At 44.8% G+C, this 10686-nt stretch overlaps 1 protein-coding gene across 1 annotated transcript in view; it reads right to left on the bottom strand.

Annotated features, from left to right (window-relative positions):
* Positions 1–10686, bottom strand: part of cmip (c-Maf inducing protein) — a 41196-nt gene that overhangs the window by 27422 nt on the left and 3088 nt on the right. The window contains exon 2 of the mRNA XM_069719402.1: positions 987–1112. Within this exon, the coding sequence (XP_069575503.1) occupies positions 987–1112 (126 nt within the window). The remainder of the gene's footprint in view (positions 1–986; positions 1113–10686) is intronic.

Below are 10686 nucleotides of genomic sequence, written 5' to 3'. Positions count from 1 at the left end.
GGACAAAACAAAGAATGAGTTACAGCACAGCTACGAAGATGTAAAAAATGACGCAAGACTAAATCTTTAAAAAAAAAAGCTATAAAGATGTAGAACACCACTAAAAAGGGACACAAACCTACAACAGAGATATAAAACAGCTCAAATAAAATGTAAAAAGACAAAATGAGCACAAAGATCTTTGTGGTTGTTTTGTGTCTTTGTGGTTGTTTTGTGTCTTTGTGGTTGTTTTGTCTCTTTGTGGTTGTTTTGAGTCTTTGTGGTTGTTTTGAGTCTTTGTGGTTGTTTTGTCTTTTTGTGGTTGTTTTTGTCTATTTGTGGTTGTTTTGTGTCTTTGTGGTTGTTTTGTCTATTTGTGGTTGTTTTGAGTCTTTGTGGTTGTTTTGTCTCTTTGTGGTTGTTTTGAGTCTTTGCGGTTGTTTTGTCTTTTTGTGGTTGTTTTTGTCTATTTGTGGTTGTTTTGTGTCTTTGTGGTTGTTTTGTCTATTTGTGGTTGTTTTGAGTCTTTGTGGTTGTTTTGTCTCTTTGTGGTTGTTTTGAGTCTTTGTGGTTGTTTTGTCTTTTTGTGGTTGTTTTTGTCTATTTGTGGTTGTTTTGAGTCTTTGTGGTTGTTTTGTCTTTTTGTGGTTGTTTTGTCTCTGTGGTCGTTTTGTCTCTTTGTGGTCGTTTTGTCTCTTTGTGGTTGTTTTGTCTCTTTGTGGTCGTTTTGTCTCTTTGTGGTTGTTTTGTCTCTTTGTAGGTGTTTTGTCTCTGTGGTCGTTTTGTCTCTTTGTGGTCGTTTTGTCTCTTTGTGGTTGTTTTGTCTCTTTGTAGGTGTTTTGTCAAAAAATAATAAATGATTTTACAGTAGTCCAGGTCCTCTAATAACATTAAAGCTTGAAAGGAGACGTCCACAGAGAGGAGAACACACTTCTGAAAGTGACTTCCTGTAAAAGTTGGGAACTCTGCTGACTGTGTGTGATGTTGTTAGAATACACGTTAATTACCTGCAGGAGGATGGTGCCGCCGGGGAAGCTGAGCTGGACGCAGTACTTCGGGGCGTTGTCCCATGAGAGGAGCTGCAGGTCCTCTATGGAGCTGTAGGACAGACATGTCTCCATGTAACCGGTGGGCTGTAGAAGACAGAGGACGGATGTTAGTCTGCCACTGTCCAACATTTACACATACTGGGTATTTAAACAGAATCTACACTGCTCAACAAAATAAAGGGAACACTTAAACAACACATCCTAGATCTCAATGAATGAAATATTCCAGTTGAAAATCTTTATTCATTACATAGTGGAATGTCTTGAGAACAAAATATACCCTTTATAGGGTTGTCTTGATAATTGCCTCATTTCCACCTGTTGTCTGTTCCATTTGTACAACAGCAGGTGAAACTGATCCTCAATCAGTGTTGATCCGAACTGGACAGCTTGATTTCACAGAAGTGGGATTGATTGGAGGTACATTGTGTTGTTTAAGTGTTCCCTTTATTTTTTGGAGCAGAGTATTTGTACTGGCAGTCAGCTGGTGACACTTCATGGAGCTCAGAGGAACGCAGAAACAGTCGCCATCTTGGCTCCGTAAAGGAAGGAGCGGAGTCATAAAGAATTTTCAGATTGAAGCACCGGTTGGATGTGATTTCAGAGTAACAGGCCACAACCGGTTTGCTCATCGCAAAACGAGCCTGAAGACTGAAGAGAGATGTTTAATGCTTCTGTATACTGAGATGAGAGTCCGTCAGCAGTGCAGAAGCTGTAGTAAATGAATCAGCAGCTGATTTGCAGATGTTAGCGTCACTGCGTGATGTACGAGCGGTTGTTGTTGATGGGAGATTAACGGAGGATCCACACAAACGCTGAGCTGACGTCATCTGCTGCTCCCTGATTTCACAGCTGCTCCGGGAATTATCAGCCTTATTTTATTTTACTTCACAGTATTTTTCCAGCCTGCTCTCAGAAATGAACTCTCATACAAACTTTCAGCTCGGACAGGTAGCGGTGCTGTCGCCACGGTTACAGGACGAGCTAATCTAAAATATCTCGACGCATAATTGGGTTGGACGTCATCGGTGGATAAACATAGATGTTAAAGGGTTACACCAATAAGTGTAAACAACGCAACATGCTGTTATGGGATGTTTAGGACAGCTCATCTGAGTTCACCGACCAATCGACCGTTTCGTGTTGTAATCCGACCTGCAGACGCTCTGCAGTCGGTCGGATTACAACTCAACACGTTTCCATCAGGGAGGTAAAAATCAGGCATGAAGCTGCTGATTCAGACTTTCAGACAGGAAACAGCCGATTCTGCTCCGTCACGTTTCTCTTCATGAGCATCAGTTATTAAAACTGATTCATAAACACAATGAATATTACATTACATGACATTTCATTTATCTGACTCTTTTATCCAAAGACTTACAATCAGTTCATTTCAACCATGAGGGTTCAAAACCACAACAAGAATCAAGAAAATACAATTTCTTCCAGAAAGCTAAACTGCAAAGTTCTATCAGTAAGTTCTATTTTAAGATACTAAAGTTCTACTGTTCAAGGTAAAGGAGGAGGAGGAGGAAGAGGAGGAGGAGGAGAGGAGGAGGAGGAGGAGGAGGGAGGAGGAGGAGCGGAGTAGTGTGAGTGTATTTCAGAGGTTGAAGACCAGTCGAGCTGCTGCATTCTGGATGAGCTGCAGAGGTCGAATGGTACTAACAGGTAGACCTGCCAGGAGGGAGTTACAGTAGTCTAGATGTGAGATGACCAGAACCTGGACCAGAACCTGGACCAGAACCTGCACCACCTTCTGAGTGAGAAGAGGACGTATTCTCCTGATGTTGTGCAGCATGTATGTAATATAATATATAGAATATAAAAGAGTTCGTAGCTTCAGGTCTGTAAAATGGTTCCGATCCAGAAGTGTCTTAAGCTGCAATACCAGCGAGTGCCACTAGAGGTCGGCTCCAAAAAGCCTCCGGCTCCATAGACTCCCATTCAACTTCTCTCATCAAATCCAAAGTGAATAAAATGTGTCCATCAGTTATCTCGGTGTTGTTAGCTAAAGTCACTCCTTCTTCTTAGTTTTCTGGAGGTCCATCTGAAAATAATCCCTCATTCATTAGAAAAGAAGATTCAAGAAGACCTGTTTTTGGGGCGTGTCTGTTTGATTGACAGGCCTGCGGTGCAGTCAGGTTAAGGCTGTTTGTTAGCAGGATGTCAGACTGTCAACACCGAGTTTTACTGGGACGATTTGAGGCGTCTGAGGGAAAACAGTTGGTGCAAACCACCTGAACGGTGGCGCCATGGCAACAGGCTTCTCCAACATGACAACATGCTGAAGCCAATGGAAGCTCAAACGAAGACATACACAACCATCAAAACAAACAGGAAGTGACAGGGTTTGTGGGAAATGTGGTCTTGTGATGGGAATGAGGAACTGTCTCTGAGCAGTCGGCCTGGCGATGCTCCTTCCATCACTCCACAGCTCCCCGACAGATAAACAGCCACAAACACAGCAGCGATGCAGCAGCAGCAGCAGCAGCGATGCAGCAGCAGCAGTGATGCAGCAGCAGTTTACTGCCGTCCATCTGCAGTCGAGTCCAGCAGGTGGTTCTCCTCATTAATTGCATCCATCTCTGGCAGCAGTTCTTCTTCTTCTTTCTCCTCCTCCCTCCTCCCACAGGTGGAGAACAAACATGCTATTCCGTTATTTACACCTCCCTCTCCAGTTGATAGAAGAAACACACACACACACACACACACACACACACACACACACACACACACACACACACACACACACACACACACACACACACACAAGATTTTCAAAACAGACAACGTCCACAGCAAATATTGGTTCTGGGGGAGATGTCTCATTTCCTTACAAGAGTAAACCTACCTGCCTATCTACGTCACAACAACCTATCTACGCCACAACCTATCTACGTCACAACAACCTATCTACGCCACAACCTATCTACGTCACAACAACCTATCTACGCCACAACCTATCTACCTCACAACAACCTATTTACCTCACAACAACCTATCTACGTCACAACAACCTATCTACATCACAACAACCTATCTACGTCACAACTACCTATCTACGTCACAACAACCTATCTACGTCACAACAACCTATCTACCTCACAACAACCTATCTACCTCACAACTACCTATCTACGTCACAACAACCTATCTACGTCACAACAACCTATCTACGTCACAACCTATCTACGTCACAAGAACCTATCTACCTCACAACAACCTATCTACCTCACAACAACCTATCTACGTCACAACTACCTATCTACCTCACAACAACCTAGCTACGTCACAACAACCTATCTACGTCACAACAACCTATCTACGCCACAACCTATCTACCTCACAACAACCTATCTACGTCACAACAACCTATCTACGCCACAACCTATCTACCTCACAACAACCTATCTACGTCACAACAACCTATCTACCTCACAACAACCTATCTACGTCACAACAACCTATCTACCTCACAACAACCTATCTACCTCACAACAACCTATCTACGTCACAACAACCTATCTACGCCACAACCTATCTACCTCACAACAACCTATCTACATCACAACAACCTATCTACCTCACAACAACCTATCTACGTCACAACAACCTATCTACCTCACAACAACCTATCTACCTCACAACAACCTATCTACGTCACAACAACCTATCTACGTCACAACCTATCTACCTCACAACAACCTATCTACCTCACAACAACCTATCTACGTCACAACAACCTATCTATCTCACAATAACCTATCTACCTCACAACAACCTATCTACCTCACAACAACCTATCTACCTCACAACAACCTATCTACGTCACAACAACCTATCTACGTCACAACAACCTATCTACCTCACAACAACCTATCTACGTCACAACAACCTATCTACGCCACAACTTATCTACCTCACAACAACCTATCTACGTCGCAACAACCTATCTACGTCACAACAACCTATCTACGTCACAACCTATCTACCTCACAACAACCTATCTACGTCACAACAACCTATCTACCTCACAACAACCTATCTACCTCACAACAACCTATCTACGTCACAACAACCTATCTACGTCACAACCTATCTACCTCACAACAACCTATCTACCTCACAACAACCTATCTACGTCACAACAACCTATCTATCTCACAATAACCTATCTACCTCACAACAACCTATCTACGTCACAACAACCTATCTACCTCACAACAACCTATCTACGTCACAACAACCTATCTACGCCACAACTTATCTACCTCGCAACAACCTATCTACGTCGCAACAACCTATCTACGTCACAACAACCTATCTACGTCACAACCTATCTACCTCACAACAACCTATCTACGTCACAACAACCTATCTACCTCACAACAACCTATCTACCTCACAACAACCTATCTACGTCACAACAACCTATCTACGTCACAACAACCTATCTACGTCACAACAACCTATCTACCTCACAACTACCTATCTACCTCACAACAACCTATCTACGTCACAACAACCTATCTACGTCACAACCTATCTACCTCACAACAACCTATCTACGTCACAACCTATCTACCTCACAACTACCTATCTACCTCACAACAACCTATCTACCTCACAACTACCTATCTACCTCACAACAACCTATCTACCTCACAACAACCTATCTACCTCACAACAACCTATCTACCTCACAACAACCTATCTACGTCACAACAACCTATCTACGTCACAACAACCTATCTACGTCACAACAACCTATCTACGTCACAACCTATCTACCTCACAACAACCTATCTACGTCACAACCTATCTACCTCACAACTACCTATCTACCTCACAACAACCTATCTACGTCACAACCTATCTACCTCACAACTACCTATCTACCTCACAACAACCTATCTACCTCACAACAACCTATCTACCTCACAACAACCTATCTACGTCACAACAACCTATCTACCTCACAACAACCTATCTACCTCACAACAACCTATCTACGTCACAACAACCTATCTACGTCACAACAACCTATCTACCTCACAACAACCTATCTACCTCACAACAACCTATCTACCTCACAACAACCTATCTACGTCACAACAATCTACCTCACAACCTCACAACAACCTATCTACCTCACAACAACCTATCTACGTCACAACAACCTATCTACCTCACAACTATCTACCTCACAACAACCTATCTACCTCACAACAACCTATCTACCTCACAACAACCTATCTACCTCACAACAACCTATCTACCTCACAACAACCTATCTACCTCACAACAACCTATCTACCTCACAACAACCTATCTACCTCACAACAACCTATCTACGTCACAACAACCTATCTACCTCACAACTACCTATCTACCTCACAACAACCTATCTACGTCACAACAACCTATCTACCTCACAACTACCTATCTACCTCACAACTACCTATCTACCTCACAACTACCTATCTATGTCAGATCACAGCCGGTTTATATAACCTTCTGCATGGCTCCTCCTCTCACGGTGAAACGCTATAAAAGCCTGCAGCTCATTTGCATAAGAGGTCATCCCAATGGACTTCAGTTCTACTCCTGATGTAGTCAGATTGTTATTGTTTATCAGCTAGCTGCTACAGGACGTCTTCCTCCCCCCGCAAGGGAATCTTTCCTGGAAGCAAGCACCTCCAAAGCAGCGCTGCATTGCTGTTTCAATTTCCTACTGATGAAGAAAGGAAAAAGAGGTGGATTGATTTTGTCAAGAGCCTCACTGATGGAGAGCTTCGCATCAACACCAACAACAGCCGCAGTGACCATTTCATGGTGGATAGTTTCACCAACTTCCACCGGAGACGGATGGAGTTCACACACACACCGGTCCTCCTGCAGCGCGGAGCCGAACCGAGCTTCACCCTCACCGTTCATCTCCCGGTTGCAGCGTCACCATCAGCTGAAGCTGCCAGCAGGGTCCGCTGCAGCCAGTAGCGGTGGACAACGGCACCGGCGACCGTGTCCACCGCCGTCGGCGGGGTCCCCCGCTGCCAGCAGTTCACCACTCAGCGTAAGTTCTGTACTTGTTATAATTATACTCGATAACTTTTCCACAGTAACTCTGCTATATTTAGTCCGCGGTGCAAACCGCTAACGTGATTTTATTCGGTGTAGAATAACTTTATTTTCATGAAATGGGAGCTAACGTGCTAATTAGCTTCTATTGAGCTCGTAGCAGAGTTCAGAGGAAAATGTTCCGATAACCGCGGATTGTTTTATGCGTCTCAATAAAGCTCCGATAAGAAACTATAATATATGTAACTCTATATTTTACATGTCGGGGTGATGGTGAACATGGACCAGAGGAGATCTAGTCCTCACATTAATGAGGGTTGTTGTTGTTGTACTCCGGTGTCACGTTACAATCACCGACGATCTCGGTTACATGTACCGGTACCGGTCCGGATAAACGAGCCCGACTACATATGGAGGAGGCTGCAGAGAGCAGGTGGAGCTGGAGGAGGATGATGAGGTGGAGGAGGAAGAGGTGGAGGTGGAAGTGGAGGTGGAGGGACATCAGTGAAAGAGAAAGACTGTCAGCTCGACCTGAGCAGATTCAAAGTTTGAATTGATGTGATATAATGAATTAACATGATATAATGAATTAACATGTGATGTAATGAATTAACATGATATAATGAATTAACATGTGATGTAATGAATTGACATGTGATATAATGAATTGATGTGATATAATGAATTGATGTGATATAATGCAGCATTATTCATGTTGCAGTCGTTACAGAACTAAATCAACTCCTCCTCTCTTATTATCTCCACTATTGTAATGCAGGTCATTAGAAGTAGTTGGAGACTCACTGTCTTCTGTCTCTGGTGTCCAGTTTGACTCCTGGGTTACAGCTCAGGGGGACAAGCTTCATTTATATGCATCTGTATGTTTCAATCATTGGACAAATAAATTCTGATTCTATTGTTTTCATAAAGCAGGCTGCTCCGTCCACCAGAGAGACAGAGGACCAGTGGGACATCATGCATAAAGTCACCAAGAGGTTGGATGTCGGACGGACCGCTTAGTGGGGAAAAGAACTGCAGCAACAGGACTGTCATACAGGACACTGAACACCTTCCAGCGAGGGGCGGAGCTTCAGCTCCTTCAGGACACGCCCCCCCAGTCTCAGAGCAGAGAAAACTGAGGATTTTCTCACTATTTCAAACCCTAATTTAATAAACTTGTCTGTTTTTTTTCCATTCAAATTTGGATGGATAGTTCCATACACCATACTTCTGTGGTGTGATGAACTTAAAACTCATTTTCATTTCTACTTTATAGCATCTTTAAAGTATGGAGATGAAGCCGCAGGAGGTAAACGTAGTGAACATCAGTTGGATAAAGACACCTGATCCTCTCAGCAGGGAGCAACAACACAGGAAGTGCTCTGTTGTCATGGCGACGTGGGTTAGTAAGTCCAGAGGACGGCCGGTGGGTCCGTCTCCTCCTACTGCAGAGAAACAGCTGATTCCTCCTTAAATTCATCTATTTAACACGAAACTTTCAAAATAAAACGAGGATTGAAGTTTTGGAGAAGTGCTGATTGTCTTCATGTGAAACGTTCACAAAGCTTTTCTCTCCTGAAACATCTCAGCTATTCTGGCTGCGTGGGGACGAAGAGTCCACGTCGCCCACGTCAGGCCGAGACAACGGCTGCTCTCAGCCTCGTCCTCGTCAGGACGACAACCTCTCAGGAATCCAACACATGACGTCACTGAGAACAAAGGAGACCTGAAGGATCCTCGTCACAGTAGAACCACGGTTCTCCTCTCAGAGGGCTTTAAACATCGTTTCTGAAGCCAGAACAGTAAATCAGCTGAGAGGACCACGTGACATCACAAACACGGAATTAAATCCTGCTTGAACTTCACAAACACACTCCAGTGCAAAACAAAAATATTCTGATAAATCAATAACTCAATAGACTCAACTATTTTCACCACAGATTGAACATTTGATCAAGAAAAACACCAAATTTTTCTGGATTTTTTGCCTCAAAAAAAGAAGAGGATTTGCTGCTTTTTTTGTCAAACGTCATCGTGAACTAAATATTTTTTAGGTTGTTTCTAGACATCAACTTCAGATCTGCAAAATTAGAACAATCCCCAAAATAATCTGCAGAATATTTGAGTTTGAGTATTTATCAATTGGAGCCCTAAAAAAACATGTCAATAGCAGACAGTTCTGCAAAATGAAAGATTAAACTCCAAAACATTGTCTGAAGATGAACTCCAGCACATCGAGGTTAAAAACCAACCAACATGTTATTCAATATGAAGTGTTAGTCTGGATATTCAATCATATTTGACATAAATCTTCTGGTTCCCACAGTTCTTGTCCACGTGGACCCGTCACACTGATGGATGAAAGTGGTTCGATTCTTTGAGTCGTCTTTCAATATTAATACATATTAATAATAATATAACAGAAAAAATAATAGTTTGTTTTAATGTCACTGACAAAACCATTTACAAGAACTACTGAGCACAAAGAAGGAAGGGAGGAAACGGAGGCGTGTCCGAACATCGACCTGTCAATCAGCAGCCGTCTGGTGTCCAGAAAGAAACACACCTGAAGGACAAGTGGATTCTGGGAAAACGTCTCTTCTCCACACCCGCCATCTCCTCCGTCTCCTCTCTACACCCTCCGTCTCCTCTCTACACCGTCTGTCTCCTCCGTCTCCTCTCTACACCCGCCGTCTCCTCCGTCTCGTCTCTACACCCTCCGTCTCCTCTCCACACCCTCCATCTCCTCTCTACACCCTCCGTCTCCTCTCCACACCCGCTGTCTCCTCCGTCTCCTCTCGACACCCTCCGTCTCCTCTCCACACGCGCCGTCTCCTCCATCTCCTCTCTACACCACACCCTCCGTCTCTTCTCCACACCCGCCGTCTCCTCCATCTCCTCTCTACACCACACCCTCCGTCTCTTCTCCACACCCGCCGTCTCCTCCGTCTCCTCTCTACACCCTCCGTCTCCCCCCTACACCCTCCGTCTCCCCTCTACACCCTCCGTCTCCTCTCTACACCCGCCGTCTCCTCTCTCTCACACCCTCCGTCTCCCCCCCCTACACCCTCTGTCTCTCTCTACACCCTCCGTCTCCTCCGTCTCCCTCTCTACACCCTCCGTCTCCTCCGTCTACACCCTCCGTCTCCCCTCTACACCCCTCCGTCTCCTCTCTCACCCTCCGTCTCTTCTCTCTCCGTCTCCTCTCACACCCTCCGTCTCCTACTCCGTCTCCTCTCTACACCCTCCGTCTCCCTCTCTACGTCTCTACACACCCTCTACACCCTCCGTCTCCTCCGTCTCCTCTCTACACCCTCCGTCTCCCTCTCCACACCCTCCGTCTCCCCTCCGTCTCTCTCTACACCCGCCGTCTCCTCCGTCTCTCACCCGCCATCTCCTCCATCTCCTCTCTACACCCTCCGTCTCCACCGTCTCCTCTCCACACCCGCCATCTCCTCTGTCTCCTCTCTACACCCGCCGTCTCCTCCGTCTCCACCGTCTCCTCTCCACACCCTCCGTCTCCTCTCTACACCCTCCGTCTCCCCCCTACACCCTCTGTCTCCTCTCTACACCCGCC

The sequence above is a fragment of the Brachyistius frenatus genome, unplaced genomic scaffold (genome assembly GCF_029030835.1).
Source record: "Brachyistius frenatus isolate BFR_SWC_R1_liver_20210118 unplaced genomic scaffold, ASM2903083v1 Contig_214, whole genome shotgun sequence".
Taxonomy (NCBI): domain Eukaryota; kingdom Metazoa; phylum Chordata; class Actinopteri; family Embiotocidae; genus Brachyistius; species Brachyistius frenatus.
The sequence above is the reverse complement of the archived record's forward strand: the minus strand, read 5'-3'. Positions and strand labels throughout refer to the sequence as shown.